The following is a 22,592-nucleotide window of genomic DNA, read 5'->3' on the forward strand; positions in this document are numbered from 1 at the left end:
GTCAGATTCTCTACTTGATTGAAGGCAATTTCCAGATTGATTGATATGGTTTGATTCTCTGATTGATTGAAGGTAATTCACAGATTGATTAATATGGTTGGTTTCTTTGATTGATTGTTAGCAATCCACAGATTTATTGCTTGATATGGTCTACTTACGCATCTCGCTCTCGATCAGGTATGGTGCGCGGTGGCCCGGTCTCGGGCACCGGGCCACGAATGTAGTGGCTGTGGCTGCTGTGGGCGTGGCCATGCGGATGTCCAGGCGGTGGCGCAACGGCAGCGGCCAGCATGCGCTCCATGCGTCGGCTGTCCCGCTCTCGCTCCTCGGCAGCACGCTCCTGCTCGCGGCGCTCCTGCTCGCGTCGCTGTCGCTCTTGGTCGCGGTGCCGCTGTATCTCGCGCTCCCGCTCAATGTTGATCTGGCGCTGGTCGCGCTTCGCCTGCTCCATGCGGCGCTGCATCTCGTAGGCGGCGGCCGTGTTCAGGTGCCTGTACTGCTGCTGGAGCTGCACCGCGGCAGCCATATGATAGCTCGCCAGTGGGTCGGTGCGGTAGCGCAGATCATGGTGTGCCGCTGGCGGCACCGCCTGGCCGGAAGCCACTTGCGCATGCGTTATTATCTGGCCGTGCGTCGACGGCGGCGGCTGTGGCTGTGGCGCCGGCTGCGGCACTGCCAATTTGTCATCCTTCTGCGACGGCACCGGCAGCTGCGGCTGCTGTACGGCCACGTCCACAAACGAGGCCAAAGCATCGTGGCCAGCTGTACAGAAAGAGAGAGAGAGAGAGAGAGAGAGAGAGAGAGAGAGACGATACCGGATTAAAATGACAATTCAGTAAGAGGGGTTTACGATGATCAATCACTTACCTGGTGGAAAATTGTAGGGCGTGACAATGTGCATGCGACTCGGGGGCGGCGCAGCAGGCGAAGGCGGCTTCGAGCCGGTGTTGTGGCGCTGAATGACGCCCTGGCGCTGGGGCGGCGGAGTGCGGTGCGGACTGGGTGTGCTGCAGGCAGAGAAAGAGAAAGAGAGAGCATTTAGTATCGAGTATTTAATGAGAAACTATATAACGCTCAGTCAGCCAGTCGCAGTCAATCATTCACTGATCAATCAATCTTAATAATTGCTTAAGCTTTCAATCAAAAAGACAGTCAATCAATCAATTATCGAAGATGTCAGTTATTCAATAATTGGATCAATAAGTCAGTTAACCAATCTGTCAGTCGATGCTTCAGTCAACTTTCAAGTCTATAATTGATCAAATCTGTCAATCAGTCAGCGAGGCCGTCAATCACTAGATATGCACTCACCTATTGGAATGATCGGCCGGTGAGGCGCGACTGGAATATTCGGGTCGTCCGCGGGGCTGCGGCTCCTTCTCATAGCCCGGATAGACAGCTGAGCTGCCGCTGATGCTGTTGCGTGGCGATGGCGACTCCTTGTCGGAGCCGGAGCCGGCGCCGCCGCCGGCACTGCTGCTGCCGCGGGAGACATTGCGCTGCTGCTGGCCCTGCATCTGCTGCGACGTGTGGTAGTCGTTGATCACGATCTGCCTCGAGCTGAGCGCCGATGCCTGCTCGACCGCGCTGTACGGCGAGCGCGAGTAGGGCGATCCGACGGTAACGCCCACGCCGTAGCCCTGGGGCGGCGGCGCCTGTGGCGACGACTGCTGCGGCGGCGGCGGCGCCTGGGCGGGACTCAAGCGCTGCGAGCTCTTGTAGAAGTCGTACGCCCGCTTGCTGTCCATGTGATGGGGCGGCAGATGGAGCGGCGTGCCCTGCGTAATCGAGCCGTGCTTGCCCGTGTCCGGGCAGCTGCCAGGCGGCGTCTGACGCACCAGACTCTCGTACTTGGGGCTGGGCAGCGACGAGGGCGCAGCATGGACAATGATTTGCTGCTGCTGCTGCTGCTGTTGTTGCTGCTGTTGCTGCTGCTGCTGCGAGGTGTTGGCGGGCGTGCCGTGGGTTATGGAGCCGCCTTTGACTAGCTGCAACTGTTGCTGCTGCTGCTGCTGCTGTTGTTGGGCACTCGACTGCTGCTGTTGCTGCGGCGATGGCATCTGGCTGTGCAAGTGTTGCTGCTGCTGCTGCGGACTGAGCTTGGGCGGCAGCTTGGAGACGCGCGTCGGCGGTGGCTGCGGCTGCGCGGGCGGCGGCGGCGTTGGGCGCGTCATCTGGCCCTGGCCAATGGGTACAGGTACGGGTTGCACATACAGCGAGCCCGGCTGTGCCGGTCCAGGCGCTGTCTTCACCACGCCTACACCCACGCCCACGCCGACGCCGTGCAGCTGCTGGTAGGTCAAATAGCTGGAGGCAGGCGGCGGAGCACCGGACACCGACAAACTGGGCATCGATGCATCGCCCCGGTACATGGACGAGGTGCGCACAATGTGCTTCATTGCACCGCCCATGTTTGGCGGCGGCGGGCCATGATGCCGCTCCACAGAGCTCGCCACCGAGCTGTGCGCATGCGGATGCGTGTGCGGCGAGTGGCCCTCGCGCGGCGTCTTCTTGATGCTCAGGTCCAGCGTCTGCGGCTCCGGCTCCGGCGGCAAGCGCTGCTGCACCGGTGGTGCGTGCACCGTATGCGTGGCCGGCGGTGCCGACTGCGCCGGCGGCTGCTGCTGGTGCTGGGCGGCCAAGTGGCTGCCGGACACATTGTAGATGATCGTGTCTGGGGGCGTCGGCGTAATGGCGCTCTTCTTCAACACCGGCGTAATCGTAGCCTTGTCCACGCCGCTCGACAGCTGTTGCTGCTGCTGCTGTTGTTGTTGCTGCTGCTGCTGCTGCTGCAGCAGTGGGTGTGACATGTGCACGTGATGCGGGGCGAGATGCGAGTTGACCACAGACAGAGTGGCCAAGTTGTCGCTGCTGTTGTTGCTGTTGCTGTTGTTGCTGTTGCTGCTGGCATTGTTATTGCTGCTGCTATTGCCGCTGCTGCTGCCACTGCTGTTAACCGAGTTCGACGGCGGCCCAGGACGCGCGCTCAACTTTTGCACAGAGGTGCCATGTGGCAAGCCCGCTGGCTGTTGCTGCTGTTGCTGCAATTGTTGCTGCTGCTGCTGCTGTTGCTTAAGCAAGGTATTGCCATCTTGTCGATATTCACGCACTATAGTCAGTTCCTTGCGATCCAAATTGTTGTGCGCCTGCTGCTGCTGCTGCTGCTGTTGTTGCTGCTGCTGTTGCTGCTGCTGTTGCTGCTGCTGTTGCTGCTGCTGCTGGCTGACTTGCTTGCCCTGATTGTTGCCTGGCAGCTGCGGCCCCTTGGCCTGCTGCTTCAGTTGTCGCTCAATTACAGAGAACACACAGTCCTGCACATTGACTGGTTCGCGGCGTAGGCTCATCGGTCCATTCGGCTGCTGCTGTTGCTGTTGTTGTTGCTGCTGCTGCTGCTGCTGTTGTTGCTGCGCAGTTAGAGCAACGGCTGCTGCTGTTGCGGCATTCGGCGGCTGCAGTCCGGCCACATTGTTATTGCCGTGCCCATGGCCATGCCCATGGCCATGCCCATGGGCTGGATGGGCATGAGCATGCGAGACCGCATTGAAGATCACCTTGGGACTCTGTCGATTCGCTGGCGAGTTCTCGTTCTCCTCGTCCGCCGTCTCTGTCGCCGAGGAGTCGTACTCCTCGCTGGTCTTCTGCTTCTTCGGCGCTTGGCATGCTGGCGGCAGCAGGCGTTCGCTGTCGTTGCCACCAACAGCTGCTGCTGCCTTGGCGGACATGCGAGTGGGCGTAATGGTTAAAGCGGCGCCGGATGCGTCTGCCACGCTGCGCACATTGGCAGCTCCTGCTGGCTGTTGTTGTTGTTGCTGTTGCGGCTTTTGTGGTACTGGTGGTGGCTGTGGCAGCTGCTGCTGTTGAGGTGGCAACTGCTGTTGCTGTTGCTGTTGTTGTTGTTGTTGCTGCTGCTGTTGCTGCTGCTGTTGCTGTTGTTGCTGCTGCTGTTGCTGCTGCTGCTGCTGCTTGTTCAGCTGCGACTTGTGCCGCTGCAGATACTCGGGACTCTCCACGGAGGCGGTGTCCGAGCCGCCTGGCTCGCGCTCATCACAGGACGAAGTGCTCACATCGGTCTCATCGCCAGCGCTGGCATCGCCGCTGCCAACGCCGCCGCGACGTCGCTCCTCATCGGTGAGATTCAGGAGCGGATCGAGTTTGCGCCGTATGCGCATCAGGCAGGCGGAACAGCAGCGTGTGGCATGCATTTTGATCTGGAACTCGGCCATCAGCGGATCACGCAGCTCCGGCGCCAGCTCGAACAGCCGTGTGGGTATATTCCGCAGCCGCTGCGCCCGATCCTTGGGATTGGGGCACGTGGGCAGCGGACAGTTGGGATAGCGATTGCGCACCGATTTGCATTGGCAGCTGTTGCAGACGCGTGCGCCCGCTGGTATCGTCTCGTCTGGGATTGCATATTGCTGGCCACGCCCCTTCTTCAATGGGCGAGTGCGCAGGCATGCCTCCGTCTTGCAAACAAAACAGCTTGCCAGTTTATCTAGAGAGAGAGAGAGCGAGAGAGAGAGGGGGGAGAAGGTTGATGAGTAAAAGTTAAGCAAACACATTTTATAATAAAAAGCGATTTAATTAAAGTCAAACTGGAAATGGGAAAAACTGGGCGAACGGTAAACAATTTACCACTAGGCGGCCTGGCCGACTGCTCCAGCGACGGGAAAGGACGCAGGAAGAAGCACGCAGGACGAAGGACGAAGGACGCCTTCATTAAGCCACTTAACAAATAATGAGCAGCAAAAGCGGCAGGCAACATCAGCCAATTGAATATTTTAAAGCTCTTCGCCCTGGTTGCCAGCACAGAGCCTCGCTGTGGGCGTGGCAGTAGGTGGGTGGGTGGCTGGAGCGACTCATCTGAGGTAGGAAAATGCTGCAGCGTTTACAATTTAAGAGTGCCGCTCAATGCCTATCGATATCTATCGAATGTGATCGATAAGCACAAGGTTTAATTGCCATCGCTAATTGCCAACAAGTGTAAGGCTTGCTCCACTGTTATCGATTGCTAATTTCACATATTATGGATTGCTAGCAAAGGTTATCGAATATATTTAAAATTCTAATGTGGACAACCAGAGTTCGTTTAGTAATATCAAATCGACAATCGCTAAGTTATCGATCAATTAATTGTTATTGCTGATTATTTTTATCAAATGCACAAACAACGATAAATATCGATAGCATGAACATACGGTATTATCGATTGGGAAATTATATTGATTTATATTATTAGCAGCGAATAGACAACAATCGATACATTGCTATTCATCATAATACATTTTAGTAATTATCGATAAAAATTACTAATTAATCGACTGTTAGCTCAAGTTTTCGAATATAATAGATTGTACTCAATTCTATATTCGATTTAATGACACCCTTTCGATGCATTCCATCTTCAAAGAGCATACGAAATTCTATTCGCTTCCCGGAAAAATCCCCAATGATAAAAAATACGAAAAAGAATCCCTTGAAACGCTGGCCATGTCTGAAATTGTGCTGCAGTCGTGTTTGTCTTAGTTTTTTGTTTTGCCATTTAATATTTTTACAATTTTAATGATGTGCAAATAGAGACAGAGAAGTAGAGAGAGAGAGAGAGTCAGAGAAAGAGATAAAGAGCGAGAGGGCAAACAATGTGCCGCGCGCGCGTTTAATCAAAATCAATGTAATTAAAATAAAGGCAAATAAAACATGGAGCTACAGCGACTGAAGGGGTTGAGTCTATCAGTGTGTGTGTGTGCGCAGTGGGTTGGGCGTGGTATGGTGAGGGAGCTTAAGTAGCTGCCAGCAAGCAAAATCAATCAACGTTTAAATGTCAGAGACAAACGTTAAGGCTCTCTCACGCAGAAGTCGCAACAACGACGTCGACGCCGACGTCGGCGTCAACATTCGCTGACCAAATAACAGATTGGCTATCATATGCTTTTAACCACCCAGAGCCACCGAGTATGTTGCAATAGTACGCTTCCTGCTCTCCATATTCCACACTCCCCACACTCCCCACACCCCTACACCTTGCCGCGCCCTCATTTGGCAGCCAACGTGCGTTCGGCTCGTCTCTGTGGAATATGAAAATACATCAAAGTAGCCAAAGCCAAAGCCAAAGCCAACAATGACGACGACTACGTCGGCCTCATTCGCGTCCTCTGCCTCTGCCTCGGCCTCTGCCTCTGCCTCGACAATTTCCTCATTCTCATTCCCATTCTGCTCTGCATTCTCCAGTTCGTCCTTGTCCAGACTCCTCGCACTCCTTCCCTTCCAGCCCCTGCTCATCTGCATTGTCCTTCATTTTCATTTCGGGCCAAGTTAAAAAAAATATATATATGTATGTATGTATATGCTTTTTGCGGGCGCAAAGTGAAGCGTTTAAATTTTAATAAACCACTCATTTTAATTTTGATTGTCACGGGGCAACAAAGTGGAGCTTGCTCTGTGGGTGGGCTGCTGGTGGTGGGGTTGGTGTTGGGGCTGGGGCTGGGTCAGTCAGTGGCTGCTCTGTCCAGCTGTCTCTTATCCATGTGAATTTACGCTTAAATGAATTGGCTCTACGTTTGAGCCTGAACCGGTTCAGAGAAGAACATTGCGCTGAGTTCTATCACTAGATCAAAGAGTTCAAAAAACTCAGAGATTCTTCAACTTATATTAGGTATGCTGACATTAGCCAATGTTGCCAGACTGCTGGCATGCAACATACAGTGGCAACACTGCTGCAATACATTTGAAGCTAGCAAACTTTTGCCAATTGTAAATAAATGCATTTCAAGGCCCAACTGAACTGCTGCAAAAGCCGAACGGTAAACAAGTCAGAGTGCAGCAGTCGAGACTGCTCGAATAGGAGATACCCTCTGCGTATATTTGAATAATCGGCAATGAATTCTATATATATTTATTTATATATATATTTTATATATTCGACTCCTTACACGCCTCCTGCTCCTGCATTTTCACATAACCATTTTACGCCGATTTCCCATTTGGAGTTCAGGGCATAAAAAGGCTCTTAAATCGAGTTGTCGTTGATCAATTATCGAATAACTGTGAATTGATTCAGCCGCCGCGCTAAAAAGTAGGCAATGAAATAAAGTGTTGCCTAGTTTTTTGCGCGGCAGCAACGAAAAGGCCAATTAAATTGATGGAGAGCCACAATGTGTCGGCGAGGCGTGGCATGGCGTGAGGCGTGGCGCTCAATCAAAATGCAATTATAAATTGCAAATTAAATAGAATTGCAAAATAAATATTTAATATTAATAACAGCAAAAACAATTAAATAATCACGAGAAAATAAAGCCAAGTAAATGAATGAAAGCGCAACTGAAATTGCAATGCAACAGCAGCAACAGCAACAGCAACAGCAGCAGCAGCTGTAGCAGCAGCTCAAATAAATTAATTAATAAAAAGCCAATTGGTCGCATGCCACCCACTGAGGCTGGCCGCCTCCTGGCAGCTGCCATCTGGCGGCGTGGCATGTACCGTGCGTCATTCTGCGCCTCGTTTTTGTCTTGATTTTTATTATTTAATTTTTGATTTTTAAAAATTTATGTAAATATTTAATTCACTTTGCTTCATTCCAGCTTCCCTGCCCACTCCCACACGCACTCCCTCCTCCTCATCCACTTCCTTCCGCTGTGCACCCAACGACAAAAACAAAAAAAAAAGCGCACAGCCGCGGTCAACTGTTCAGACGCACTTTTTTTTTTTTTGTTCTCTTTTGGGTATCAGCAAATTGTGGAAAAAAATTTATGAAAATAAATAAAACTGACGCGAATATCAGCAAAATTGTTTTCTTGCTTAATGTGCATTTTGTGACAGCCCGACAAATTTTTAACTGTGGATACGCAGGCCAGAAGAAGAAGAAGAAGACACCATCCATATATTCACATTTGTCAGTTAGCACTCAAATGTGTTCAACTAATTAACATGATTGATTAGCTGTGCGACCAAATGAAGTGAAGTGTACTAACGTCTAGCGATAACAATAACGTTATCGACGCATATGTCGCCTGGCCACAAGCAGAACAAAAAATAATACATTTACATGTCACTCAATGAAGAGAGGGAGAGAGAGAGAGAGAGTGGGGAAACAGCCAGTGATGCAATTAGCCAGCCTTTTATTGTTGTTGCATCAATTACCTAAAAATTAAGTCAACTGTAATTGATATATATTAATGGAAATTTGTGTTAATTAAATGCTGCCTCATTCTGACACGCGTGAATATATTTTTACCCATGTGCGAGTAAGTGTGTGTGTGCGTGTGCGTTTCTCTTTCGGTAAGCGAGCAATCGTAAGAAGCTTTCATAGCAGCGACATCAAGTACTCTCACTCAATATCGACAACAATAACAACAACAGCAACTACGACTTATCTGCCCCCTCTCGCTCTCTTGGCTCGGCCCATAAGCTTTAAAGTACTTAATTCAATCAACATTATTTCTGTTGACCAGCGGCGGCTGCAGCGACGTCGCCTCTCTTTGCATTTCGATCAATTTTATTAATAATTCAATCAGTCAAAAATTATTTGAAACGCCCCAAAGGAAAACAAAAAAGTTTTCCGTTTTCATTTTTTTTTTTTTTTTAATTTTTTTTTTATTTCTTGCTCGTTTTAGCGGCTGCTGCGCCGACCGCAACGTCAACAGCGACGCTTATATTGTATGCTATGCTTTGCTTTGCTTTGATTTCGCAGTCGACATAGTCGCTTAGAGAACGGGAGCGTGTGAGAGTGAGCGAGAGCGAGAGCGCAACGCAAGATGGAACACCAAGGAGCAGCAGCAGCAGCAGCAGCGGCGATGGGTCGAACCTCGAACGTCGAACGTTGAGTTATTTGCACAGCGTGCTCGTAAGAAAAGGAGGCAAGTAAAGAAAAAAAATAACCATAAAAAAAACGAAAACCAAAAACAAACCAAAACGAAAGCAAATCAAAACGACAAACAAAACAAAACGAAATGCGACGTGGCGCAGCGCAATATGGTAAGAAAAGCAAAAAGAAAAGGAAAACATGAAATAATTCCATTAGTACAATTTCTTTTGCAAGTACAAAGAGTAAATATGGCTGCTCGGGCAGCAGAGCAGAGTGGGAGAGCCGCATGTGCTGTGCGTAAGTTATTGAGAGGTTGAGAGCGGTAAAGCAAGTGAGGTAGTGAGTGAGTGAGCTAGCGTAAGTGTGTGAGTGAGTGTGTTGAATAAATGTGTTGAGTGAGTTGACTCATAGGCCTACTTTGCCCGCATACTTCTGTTGACCTACTGCCCGCATCCTTTGCTAAAACGTATTTGCAATTAGACTTGAGCAAATGCAAATAGTTGTTGGCACCCAAACAGAAATTAACCGTTGGACCGGGGTCGGCGGCAAGGCTTGTCCACAAGCGACCGGAGTCAACTCTGCTGCAGCAGCACAAAATTGTGCACAAGCTACCAAAAATGTATTTAACATTCAATTAGACAATTGAAAATAACAACAAATCAGTCAAAGGGTTATTGAAGCAGAAGAAGAAGAAGAAGAAGAAGAATAAGAAATAACAGCATCAAGTGCAGCCATTCGGTGGAAGGCAAGTGTAGAAATGAACTAGTTCCGTAACTATTTGCCAAGCTCAAGGCAGGCTAATTTCAATTAACTGATTCAATTAAATAAACCAGTTCAAATGAATCTGATTAGTTATTAGTCAGAAGTGAGCTGGCTCGCACTTAAAAACTGGCTACGTATGCAGAAGCTCTCGCCCGCCCCCAAACAACTACAATCAAAAGCAAATTCAATCAAATTTACAAACCACATTTAGCTAACGAGTGCCAACAGCGATAACAACAACAACATCAACCGCAAAACAAACGAGCAACAGCCACAGAAGCAGCAGCAGCAACAACAACAACAGCGTCGGCGGCCAATTAAAAAATATACGACGCGCGCACAAAAGTATGCAACGAAGGCGGACGTCAACAGCGACGGCCGCTAATTAGCACCATTGGGAATTTGCGCTGGCAGAAAACTTGCGTAAGCGAAAGACAGCGACAGCAGAAGCAGAAGCAGTAGCAGAAGCAGCAGCAGAGCAGCAGCAAGCAGAAGGAAGTTGCCAGCCAACTTGTGCAAACATCAAAGAGCACCAACAGCAGCAGCAGCACCGGGAGCAGCAACGCCGACGTCGACAGCTAGCAAAAGGAATTATGTGCATAAATGCCGACTATGACACTGACGAGCGCGACGCACACACACACACACACACACACATACATAGAGTTATATGCATGCATAACTCTCTTAAACACATGTTCGAGAGGACGTGAGTGCATGTGGAAACGGCAGGAAGAGATAAAGAAGACAGGAGAACACAACATATAATTGTAAATACAGTTAATATGAACGTAGCGTCGCTGCTGGCTGCGCTGTTGCCACTGCTGCCACTTCCGCTACTGCTACTGCTGTAGTCGTCGCTTCGCTGGGCCACTTTTAATTTACGAAATGGTGTTGATTTAACGGCAGTCGTCGTCCTGACAGCGCGCGCGCCTTTGCTCGCGCCCAGCTAGCGTAGGCGTCTGCAGTGTAGGCATGTGTAGCTACTAGCTAGAGCGAGAGCGAACCATCAAAAATGGCGAGGAAGGGCAATGGAGGGACAACGAGAACGGGAAGGAGAGCGAGAGAGAGTGCCGCAAGTCCAGCGTGGGCAGCACAAAAGAAACTTGCAAAATTCTGGGCAATTGTGTGGCGGACCAAGCAAGAGACAACATTATTAATACTTGTAGCATCATCATCATCATCATCATCATGATTTTCATCATTGTCATGCCTATCGCTGGCTTTGGTTTTCACTGAGCTTTAGCTACAGTTGCTGTTTTTTTGCTGTTGTTGTTGTTGTTGCTGCTGCTGCTCTTTCATTTTTCGGTAAACGATTTTTACTGATTAATAAAAGTTACCGCCGCACACACACACATACACACAAACACACGCACGAGTCAAAAACTGCGCCAGCGATAATCAAAAGGGTGTGCAATTTTAATTGAGCAATTTAATTACATACATATGTAAGCAAAAGCCAAACGACGACAAGAGCCAGTGCCAAAGTGAGTAACAAACAGACAGAGGAGGAGAAAAAGAAGAGTACGAGTACGAGAGCAAGAGTGAGAGCGAGTCAGTGAGTAAGTGCAGAAGTGGTTTTTGCGCTGGCTTACCGAGGCTCGCTCACATAATTAGCAAGCAGAGAAGAGAGAAGCCGGCTCTTGCTTGCATGTGCGTGTGTGTGCGTGCGAGTGTGTGTGTAGGTGCACACTTTTTGTTTGTGTTGCTAGAGCTTTCATTTTCGGTATTTAGGTTTAAGTTTGTAATTAGTTTGTCAGCGCCTGCGAGCGCAGAGGCAACAGTTATTATTATCCTTTCCTCTACCCCTTTATTTTCTGTTCCTTCTTTAGCTGGAATATGTGAGATATGAAAAAAGCCTTTTAAAAGCCTTTTCAAACTGTAGAGTTTAACATAATTAAGCATTATTGGGTGTTGCAGTTGAGTTGAATAACTACAAAAAAAAAAATGCAAAAATATTGTTTGTCAATCATGAAAAGCATTTTTATCTTGTTTCAGGCAAATCCTTCAACTGCCTGCATTTGCTCTATGTGTATTTGGACTGTAAGAGGAGTAGCGTGTACACTGGGAATCGGGTAAATAAGCGAATGAGAGTTGAGTAATTATGATTTACTAATTAGCAAACACACAACATACACCTACACACACACGCACACACACGCACGCACACAGCTGACAAACTTTGGCAGGACGAAAACTGGACGCGAAAATCAAAACGCGTCTGCCAATTGCAATGCCCAGCCTCCCCGCAGCAGCATAAAAGGAGCAGGCGGAGCAGGTAGAGCGAGGAGGGCGAGCACAGGCGCTTTGTATAGATGGGGCGCACCTAGAGGAGGGGGCGGTTCGGTGGTGTAGATGTACACAGAGTCCCAGCGACTAGCGCGTAAGTCTATTAATTAGCTATAACTGCAATGGCTGTTACTGCTGCAACTGCAACTGCAACTGCAACTGCTGCTGCAATTGCGATTGCTATTGCCGTAGCATACACATGCCGCTGCCCCCATCCCCCCTTTTTAGTTCCGCCCCTGAGTAACCGTTAGATTTGTAACGAGGATTTGCGCATCAAATTCGCTAATTGTTTTTGCCTTTTGGGGTGTGTGAGCGCGCGCGCGAGTGTGTTCATATGTGTGCGAGTGCTCATGTGTGTGCGTGTATATGTGTGTGTGAGATAACGAAGCAAGTGTTGGCTGTAGGTTGCACACTCACACTCACACACACGCATGCCAATTGTTGTTGCCGTTTGTTGTTGTTTTGGGGCAGCACAAACAATTAGCGTAATTTCAATTTCGTTCAAAATTTTATAAGCAGCCGCCGCTGTCTGTATGTGACACACAGCCCTTACTTTATCAGCCCTTGGTGCACCCCTGTGGCCCCTCCCCCCCTCTTGCTTCTGTTGGTTTTTGGGGACATTTAAGCCGCTGGCAACAATTTTGTGCGCACTTTGGACAGCCCAAAGCCCCAAAACCCCAACACGCACATTCACGCACACTAACAAACACACACATCAACACCCACCAATTGGCCCTTTAAAAAAAAACGGCAGTTTATAGTGCAGCTACGCAGCAGCCCTTCGCCCTTCCCTCTTCGCTCCTCTCACTCACTGATTACGCGTCGCGTTCATCAATCAACTTTAAATGCGAATTAATAAACAAAACAACAGAGTAAACCAAAAACTATTACCCTATCAGGTTATATGTAAGCCGAATACCCTGTAATATGAAAGCGTAAATATGAGGTATTTACACACAAGGCATATTCTAGATCTCTTCCAAATTAACTGTGCATACTTGGGTTGTTGTATCTCTGTATGTAATTCTCCTGTACAGTTATGTTTCTCTCAATGTATTTCTCAGTCTCCCTGTATCTCTTACTATTCCTGTGTCTTTCCCCGTCTTCTGCTATGTGTCACATTATTCCTTAACCTCAATAATGTCTTGTGTCTTTCTCTGTAGTATCTCTACCTCTACCTCTACCGTTTTCTCCATTTTGTTTTCTCTCTCTCACTCTCTCTGCACTGAACTTCCTTTTCCCCCTTTCTAGATATAGATATTTTTTTCTGCCTTTGTTTCCATTTGTCCTCCCCCTCTCTCTCTTCTATTACTCACTCTCTTTCCATCTGTCTCTCGTTTCTTTCATTCACCTAACTTTTCAGAGTGTAGCATACTTATGGGCATATTTGCAGTACCCTTTAGCGAGGGCAACCTGTAGCAGTTAGCTGTTAAATAGAGACTGTAGATCAGCGAAACAACCAAAATCTTTCACACCTGTGCACCCCCCACACCTCTCCCCCTGCCTAACTCGATTTGCGAAAGTGTAACAGAAATTTTCATTTGCCAATTGCCCAGGTGGGGGCAGAGGCGGGACTAGGGGCGTGTGTTTGAAACAGAGTCGTATTGCTGCGGAATTGTTTTTAGTTTTTGGGCGCATTTTCTCTTTTTTTTTTTTTTTGCTAGCTTTTTCTTTTGCCTGTTGTATGCTCGTGTGTGTTTATGTATGTGTGTGTGTGTTGGTTGTGCACAAAAAGAATTTTTAACTAACACAAAATGGCTCGTTGATTTGAGTAAAATGGCTAGAGTGAAAGAGAGCGGCACAGAGAGTGGGAGTGAGAGAGAGCGAAGTGTACGGCTTACGGCTGTCTGCCATTAGCTAGGCAATACCGCCCCCACCCCCTACCTACGACCACTGCGTCCACATGCTTGCCTAAAAGTTCAATTGCAATCTTGTTAGCTGCACACCTGGCTGCCTCTGTATGTGTGTTTGTGTGTGTGTGTTTGTGTGTGTGTGTGTGTGAATGCCTGTTGCCTGGTTTATTAATGTTGACCGTCAATTATGTTTTAATTGTCATAAAAGGTTTCCTCTCTGCACACAGAGACAGAGCAAGACTGAGTGAGAGCGAGAGGAAGAGAGACAGAGAGAGAGAGAGCGGAAAAGAGAGAGTAAGCAAATACATGCAAATGCCACTACAAATGGCAGTGGACAGGTGGCAACACGTGCGTATGAGCTGCTTCTTCTCTCTCCCTCACTCTCGCTCTCACTCTCTCTCTCTCTCTCTCTCTCTCTGTCTTCCACCATAACCTCGGCAACTGTGTACAAACAATAAAATTCAACTGGGATAAGCTATTGCAAAAAGCGACAACAGAAGCGTAAACTGCACAAGACCAGCGGCTGCAAGAGGGGGGGAGGAGGCGTGGCTGGTTTTGTGTAAATGGATTTGCAGAGCAACAGAGTGTGTGAGAGAGAGAGAGAGAGAGGGCGAACGAGACGTGGGGAAGTTGTTTGGCAAGGCGAGCGAACGAGCGAGCGAGCGGTTTGCTTGTCAACATGACCAAAAGGCTCAGCAGCAGTTTTACAGTCAATGTGCACAGCCACACACACACACATGAGTATATTTTCGTGTGTGTGTGTGTGTGTGCGTAAGACAAAAGCCAACAGTTGACAGCTCTCTGTGTGCGTGTGTGTGTGTGTGGTTGCAGTCGCTCGATTGGCTGGCAGGCAATTTGCCAACTTACTGCAAAGATCAGCAAAAATGTTTTTAAACCCTCGCCCCCCCCCCCCCCCTTCGCTTCACAGCACGCCCCGCCTCCCCCGGCCCATGCGCTGCAGCGTGTAACAAGAGTAAAGCTAATTGCGCAGAGCTTTTAACCGTCGCGTTAATTGAATTGAATTGCAGCAGGTGATTGCAGGTGATGGCTGTTGTCCCTGCTTCGCCCCACTGTCGCACAGTGGAGCAAGCGCATTGAAAACACCCACAAATGCCGCACACAATGCAAAATGGTAACTAATTGGGCATACCGGTAGAAACTGCAGAATCGATAATTATCGATAACAAAATATTAGTTACTTATGCCCGGTAAAGCTGAGTTTTTACTCTTATTGATTGATGTGAGGGATCGATAATTTGTGTTATCGATAAATGCAATTACTGCTGGACAGAGAGAATGCGAAAAGGAAATAGCTGTAACGAAGCTAGATTGAAAGAGAGCTGACGACAACACGCAAAAATGTTATAGTAACATTAAAAAACTAATACCGATAACTAATCTATAACATTTTCAAATGAGAACAAGTGCAGCGCTCCAAATGAAATGTAAACCTATGGAGTTTAATTATTATTAGAGAGTGAATCGTGGAATGAGCAGGACGCAGGATGCAGTATGCAGGATGCCGAATGAAGGATGAAAGATGAAGAATGATGGACAGGATGCGAACGCATCAGGATAATAATAGGTGCATACGGGGCAGAGCAGGTTGACGCGCTCGGGGGATTAATTGTAGCATTTAACAAATGTGACAGATTGACGATGACGACAACAACAGCAGCAGCAGCAACAGCAGCAGCAGCAGCAGGACATGAGCAGCCGTTGTCCTGACAGACATATTTACGCTTTACTTTTTTGTTTTGTTGCTTCTGTTGCTGGCAATTTATGAAATTCATTTTTTGCCTACGTTGTGATTATTTATTCAAAATGTAAAAACAATCGGAGCCAACTGCAGCTGAGGCACTCAAGGGGGGGTCAGCTGTTGGAGGGGGGGTTGATGTTGAGGGGGCGTTTGTTCAGCACCGAGTTATTTATTAAATAAATGAATAACACAATTTATGCATGACGAACATTTATAATTGCATTTCGAAATAATTTAATTAAAATTGTTAACGCTTGATTGAAGCTTAATCGCAATGGACAGGTGATTGCAGCAACAGCAACAACTTAATTAAATTAGCCTATCAATGCGACAACAACAACAACAACAGCAGCAACCGGAGCAGCAACCAACCAATCGACTCGTATCTATGAAATTGCATCTATCTATCGCCCTTTTGCCCCTGTGCCACGCCCCTAACAGCTACCAAATGTCAAACAATTTTTTGACAAATTTGTCGCAGCACAAATAAAAGAAACAACGAAGGCAAACGTTTGGCGGGGCCGGGGGGTTCGGTGGCTCGCAGCCAACCACATGTGGGCAGGGCAGAGGCGTTCCACAAACAAAACTGATCAGCAGCAACAGCGGTAATTAAAAGCCAACCAAATGTCCAAATACCAAAGCCACACAAATAAAAACCCAATCAAACACAAATACACACACACACACACGCACACACACACACATACACGCGCACAGATATGGAGCACCTTGCCACACAAACAAAATAAAAAATATAAAAAAAAAAAATAACGTGCAAAAGAAAATGTTGAGCAAATTGGTACAAGACGCCATAGAAATCTCGAAGAGTCTGACAAACTGGCAAATACCCTGTAAAATGTAAACTTGCTATAGTTATAGCTTTAGCTGAAAGAACATCTATATACATGTAATGTATGGTAAGGGTATACGATCAGGATATAATACTGCCAACTAGACTGTACTCTCTTTTAACTGCTACGCCGGACTATCGATATTTTGGCGATACTTTACGGAAGAAATATATAGTTTTTTTTTTTGTCATCTTTGAAACCCATTTGAAAAGAAATTATGCTCAAGTGAGAGTGAATGCCAAGAAATACGCAATGGTAAACCTGAAGACGATTGAAGCCCGATAAAGTCAGACTACAGAATGTAGAAATAATTGTGTACCCAATCAAGTAATTTACTATGGAAATAAGCAAGGCAATCAATCGAGCAACTATTTGATAACTAATTCGATGCGTATGTATTATATATAGAAATAATATATAGTACTAGAAAAATATATATAATGCAGTATATATCGAAAAACCTGAACAAATATGTATATAAATGATTCTGTTTTTATAACTTTGGGAGAACTAGTTCGAAAAGGAACTCGAATCTATAAGATATAGCAATAATATACATATATATAATAAATATATCGAACTAGTTCCAAAAGGAACATTATATATCTATTGAATATATAAATTATATATATATTATATATATATATAGAAAATCCTTAAGCAATACGTTTAGATATTGAAATAATCAGCTGAATCAAAGTGAGTCAAATTATGAACTAGTTCGCACAGAAAAGACCTTCAGTAATATATATAACTCAGCTCTAAAGCGATATGTACATGCTAAGGACTCGATGTCCTGTTTAGAGTATCTCTAAATAGTAAGCTAATAGCCAAACGCACACAGCTAGATAAAGCAAGCAAGTAGCCACACACCCACCCACTCACATACGCCCACACACTTGCGCACAAAATCAACACACACACACATGCACACACACTCACACACACACACACACATTAGCTGTATCGTATGTAAATATGTATTGGTTATGCCCACAAATCAATTAAGTCGATTGAGGCGCCATAGACATGACCAGGCCAAAAGGGGCTGTACGTACGCTTGAATGGGCGTGGCAATGGATTGACGCAAAGCCAAAAGGCAAACGGACGATTTTCGAACAGTTTCAAAAAATTGAGGAAATGTGAATAAAACTCGAACTCAAAGCAGAGCAGAGCAAAGTGAAGCAAAAGGTGCGCGGTTTACAGCATTTCTTTTCTCTCTTTGTGATCTGCTAATGCATAAAGGACATCCAGAATCAAATGAGACCATGAGACAATCGGAGGAAAGGCTTGCCAAGCCAAGAAGAGCTAACATCTATATGGGAATTTACTCTTCTAGCCGCGAGAGCAACAGCAGCCCAAAGATCTGTTAGAGGTCTAGGAGAAGACTTCAAGCTCAAGCAGTATTGGACTGGACTCAGCTAGTTTCTCTCTAGAACTCTTTCCTCTCCTATCTTAAATATAACCAAAGAAAAGATTAAAGATATTTCAGTTGCTTGAAACCTAGTTATCCAACCCCGAATTTCTAATATCTAGCATCTGTGTGTCAACTTCTGTTGACCCTCACATAAAAGGAGATCGGAGACTAACACAGCCACACGTAAGCGCATTGTAATCGCTGTAACATGTTTGGAGAAGGTGAGTCTGCGATTCAGTGTTACTTCAAGATACATTTGGCATCATTCGCATGTGGCACTGGATCTTGCTTCAAGAACAGGGCTGTTAATGGCAAAGTTGCAGCGCTTTGCCTAGACCGCAAATCTTGTCACATAGTCTTGTATGACGTTAGCTCACATACATATTCACATTGGAACCTGAGGGTCCTGCACCTGCAAAGGTGCCTAGCAGGCAGGCAGAGTGGACGAATCGCCTCAATTGGTCGTGTCAGCCTTTTGACATGGAATACCTCTATGGAACGCCACCTAACGCCAACGTATGGTTCCACTGAAATCCTTAAAATGCATTCAAATTTGCATTTGAAAACAAAACCATTATACCCTGAACCCATTCAAAGATTGCTTTGGGCAACGCTCATAAGTAGGCAATACTTTGTACGCCAACTCTGAAACTTTTGCATCTTTGTCATTGTACCAACCCGAGTGCTGGTTGATTTTGTTAAAGACAGTGGCCAGTTGACATTATTTTAATTTATTTATAAATATATAAATATATATTTTTATATATTTATTTGCTTTCTAATTATTGTCTTATTTTTATTTAATTTATTTTGTTAACCGTTTAACACTTGCCACAAAGTGAGCAACTCATTCAGTTCGCAGCTTAATTTTGGTTATGAATTTGTAAAATATGCTGCAACAGCAACAGCAACAACCAATTAAACAGACCTAGCCGACAACAAACAAAACGCTAGCAGCAGCAACAGCAACAGCAGCAGCAGCAACAACAAATCGTCAAACAGCCGAAGTCGAGAGCCAAAGCCGAACAGCGCAGCAGCCGAAGGACTCACACAGCTGACGCTAGCTGGCTATCTGTGCGCGTGTGTGTGTGCGTGTGTGTTGGTGTGTTGGTGTCAGCCTTCTCGTGTTGGCTATAAAATACGCCATGCAACACGAGGCATTCATCAGTTCGCATTTGTGCTGCACACGTGACGGATCGCAGCAACATTTCCTTTTTTTCTCATTCAAACAAAACAACAACAACACAAACTCTTAAACGTCGCCGCACGTCGCGCTTTGTTGTTTGTTGCTTGCTCCTCTCGTTTTTTTTTTAATATATATATTTTTTTCATGTTTACAAATTGGTTAACTGGCAGCAGCAACGGCAGCAATGCCAACAGCAGCAGCAGCAGCAGCAGCAACAGTCGCCTGCCGGCCCCTGCCAGCAACAACATGTCCATGGTTGGTGTTGGCGGCGTCATGTCCACACCGCCGGATGTTATCCTGGAAGTGGGCCCGGCGCCAAACAGCGTCCGCTTCGTGGCGCACGCCCTAGTCCTGGGCATGCACAGCGGCTACTTGCGCTCGGCCATTCGCATGGACGAGGCAACGGCAACGGCGGCAGCGGCTGCTGCGGCAGCGGCCACGGCCAATGCCAATACGGCAGCAACTGTTGCTGCTGCGGCGGCAGCAGCAGCGGCCGCTGTTGCCGCTGCCGCAGCAGGAGGCGAATTGCTGCTCTACTTGAGCAACGTGACCGCCGAGCAGTTCGCCCCGCTGCTCACCTACATGTACACGGGCTACTTGGATCTCAACGTGGACAACATATTCGCCGTGCTGCTGGCCACGCACGTGCTGCACATGCCGCGCGCCCTGGAGATCTGTCGGTAGGCATTCGCAGCGACGCCTCTCACTCTGTTTTGCAATCTCGCTTTATTTTATTTATTTTCTTTCTTTTATCGTTCCACTTTTTGCTTTTGCATCACTCAGTTCGTTCTTGGCGCGCGCCCAAACGGAGGGCTATCTGAGCGGCAGCCCGGCCAATCCGCACCAGCTGCAGCTGGCTGCTGCCTCTGCCTCTGCTGCTGCTGCTGGCGGTGGCGCCTCCAAGATCATACGACCCATTGCCAGCAAAGCGACTTTGCCGAACTTTGGATTTCTGCCGGCGCCAGCATTGCCACCGCCGCCGCCACCGCCGCCAGCGCCAACAATTGCTGCCGCAGCCAGCTACATGCAACAGCCGGTGGAGACGGAGCAAATGCAGCTGCAGCTGCAGCCAGCCGAGCCCTTGACGCTGCAGCAGCCCGACGAGGAGGAGGAGGAGGAGGATGTCGAGGTGTTCATCGACAGCAACACGGCCACGGACAATGAGCTCGACACGGAGGACTGCAACGTGTCAGTGGTGAGCAGCCTGGCCAGCAGCAGCGCGGCCAGCAGCCTGAACATTGAGCGTGTCGATACCAGAACAAAGCAGCCGACGCCAACGCCGACGTCGACGCACGCGTCACCACCGCCGCCACCAACAGCAGCGGCAGCAGAAGCAACAATTGCTGTTACAACAGGCGCGCACAAGCAGCGACGCGGCAACAACAGCTCACGCAAAAGTCAAAGCAAACGCAGCAGCAACTGCAACAACAACAGCAGCAGCAGCAACAACAATCGATTGCCGGTAGCCAAGGCAAGTTTGCCTGCATCGGTGCAGCTGGAGACAGCAACACAGGCATCAAAGTTCATCATCGATGTGGCCAGCTGTGATGGGCCCGTGCGCTTCCGGCGCATACTAAATACGGCGTACGGCCACAAGCCGGACAGCAGCTTCGTGGCGGGCGAGCAGCAGCGTACGCAGCAGAGCGTCAGCTACTCGTTTCATCAGCAAATGGCGCGCGCCATAAGCAGCCAGCAGCGACAGCAGCAGCAGGAGGAGAACGAGAACAGCAGCGATGCAACAGCAGCAGCAGCAGCAGCAACAGCAACTGCCACAGCAACAGCAACGGCCACAACGACTGCTGCTGCCACTAATCAGCGCAAGCAAGCGCATGCAGAGCTCTTCGTCTGCGTCTACTGCAAACACACATTCAAGTCGCAATATTGCTATCAGAAGCACGCCAAGCGCCACTTGAATCCGCTCAGCTTGGACAAGAAGCTGGCAGAGACGCCGGACAGCGGCAGCGAATTGCTTTGCCTAACAGCAGCAACAACAACTGCGACGGCAGCAACAGCAGCAGCGGCAGCAACACCCACAGCTGCAGCTGCAGCGGCCACAGTTGCTGATGGCAATCTGGCTGCAGCAGCGCTGCTGCGCCGCGAGGTGCGCCCCTTGGATATGAATGTGCAGTATTATCCGTGCAAGACGTGCGGCAGCAAGTTCCCGAGCTATTATTTTGTGCACAAGCATCGCAAGCTGTGCCACGCCGATGAGCTCGAGAACAACAACAGCAGCAGCAACAGCAACAATAACAACAATAATAGCAGCAGCAACACCAACAACAACAACAACAATTTGACTAGCAGCAATAGCAACAGCAACAGCAGCAACAGCAACAGCAGCGGCAACACCAAACGTGAAGCAGCAACAGTTGCCGGCCCCTTGGAGGCAACGAACTAATCTAATCTAAACGCATATCGATAAAATATCGAATTTAGCACGCGCACACACACACACACGCACATGCAATTTTTTTTTTTTGTGAATTGCTCTAAAGTTTGAATAAATAAAAGTTAAATATACAATGAAAAAATTGTGAACAATTTGCAACTGTATCGATAATCGATCGATAGCTGATTCGATAAATATCAAATAAACATCATATCAAGTGTAGCCCATAAGTATTCAGTGCTTTCAACACTTTTACTAAGAATCGAAACAATTATCTGTGTTATCGATAGTAGAATTTATCGATAATACATTAAATTCAAAACTACTGCAAAATATGTGCAACAAATCGTAAATACAATTGAATTGAATAACTGTAGAGAATAACCACTAGAAACATTGTTACTGTTATCGATAAGTGCAATTATCGATCTACACTGATATCGAGCGCAACAATTGTGATTTCCTATAATCAAATCAAATATCTATACTATATACCAAATTATTAGATGTCGATATAACTTATCGATGATACTAATCGATTGCTTTCAATCAAACTGAACGCTTCGTCTCCCTCTCTGAGTGCGAGCACCCCTCGGGCATGCCGCAACCCTTCAGCCTGCCTCGTGCTACTTGCTTCTCGCTTCTCGCTCTTTTGTGGCAAAGATGGCGTCGGTTAACGCAAACAAACGTTGCGGCAATTTAATAATTAAATTAAATCACTTGCATAATAAAAAAGACGTTTACAAAAATTTTAATTTAATTGCGTTTAATTAACTCGCCAGGGAGATGACAGACAACAAACGTTCAAGAGAGAGAGAGAGAGAGAGAGAGAGAGGAAGATTGAGAGTGAGTGAGGATGGGGCAAGAGATGAGAGGAAGAAGCAAACCGCAACGCGTCGAGCTGAATGACAGACGGACAGACGGCTAGAGGCCCATCCCACCGACCCACTGCTCAACCTTCACCGCCACGCACCACCCACTTGGACCATGGCGAAAACGTGGCAGGCACCAATCAAGCATCCACGGGCAGAGCTGAGCTGAGCTCAGCAGCAGTTGGACTTGAGGCGTATGCAGATGCATCAACTATTCATCGGGGACAGTCGAAAGAAGTCAATCAAAAGAGAAAAGCAAAAGCAGCAGCAGAAGCAGCAGGAGGAGGAGGACGGAGCACGAAGGACAAACGCGAGCTGGGGTAAACACTTCATATTCAGATTCAACACAAAGGGCAGAGAGCACGATAATTGGGATAGCGCGAAATGCATTTTTGATGAGCCACAGAGGACGTAGGA

At 47.6% G+C, this 22,592-nt stretch overlaps 2 protein-coding genes across 5 annotated transcripts in view; one reads left to right on the forward strand and one right to left on the reverse strand.

Moving 5' to 3' along the window:
* Positions 1 to 22,592, reverse strand: part of Smr (nuclear receptor corepressor smrter) — a 76,078-nt gene that overhangs the window by 2,683 nt on the left and 50,803 nt on the right. For all 4 annotated transcript variants that reach the window (XM_089264908.1, XM_089264907.1, XM_089264906.1 and 1 more), the window contains exons 7-9: positions 1,312 to 4,492; positions 868 to 1,007; positions 159 to 762 (exon numbers count right to left, since the gene is read on the reverse strand). In XM_089264908.1, coding sequence (XP_089121034.1) covers positions 159 to 762; positions 868 to 1,007; positions 1,312 to 4,492 — 3,925 coding nt within the window. The remainder of the gene's footprint in view (positions 1 to 158; positions 763 to 867; positions 1,008 to 1,311; positions 4,493 to 22,592) is intronic.
* Positions 18,530 to 21,437, forward strand: LOC115564550 (uncharacterized). Its single transcript, XM_030388992.2, has 2 exons — positions 18,530 to 19,594; positions 19,698 to 21,437. Exons 1-2 carry the CDS (start codon positions 19,059 to 19,061, stop codon positions 21,310 to 21,312), a joined length of 2,151 nt encoding a protein of 716 aa, XP_030244852.2. The 5' UTR covers positions 18,530 to 19,058; the 3' UTR covers positions 21,313 to 21,437.

Source organism: Drosophila navojoa, chromosome X, assembly GCF_054131105.1.
Source record: "Drosophila navojoa isolate 15081-1374.11 chromosome X, UAZ_NAV_1.0, whole genome shotgun sequence".
Taxonomy (NCBI): Eukaryota; Metazoa; Arthropoda; class Insecta; order Diptera; family Drosophilidae; genus Drosophila; species Drosophila navojoa.

Excerpts from the sequence above, each read along its gene's own strand:
- LOC115564550 (XM_030388992.2), top strand. The coding sequence starts at position 19,059 with ATGTTTACAAATTGGTTAACTGGCAGCAGCAACGGCAGCAATGCCAAC. Across the intron at positions 19,595-19,697 it reads CGCGCCCTGGAGATCTGTCG|TTCGTTCTTGGCGCGCGCCC; the intron begins GTAGGCATTCGC and ends TGCATCACTCAG.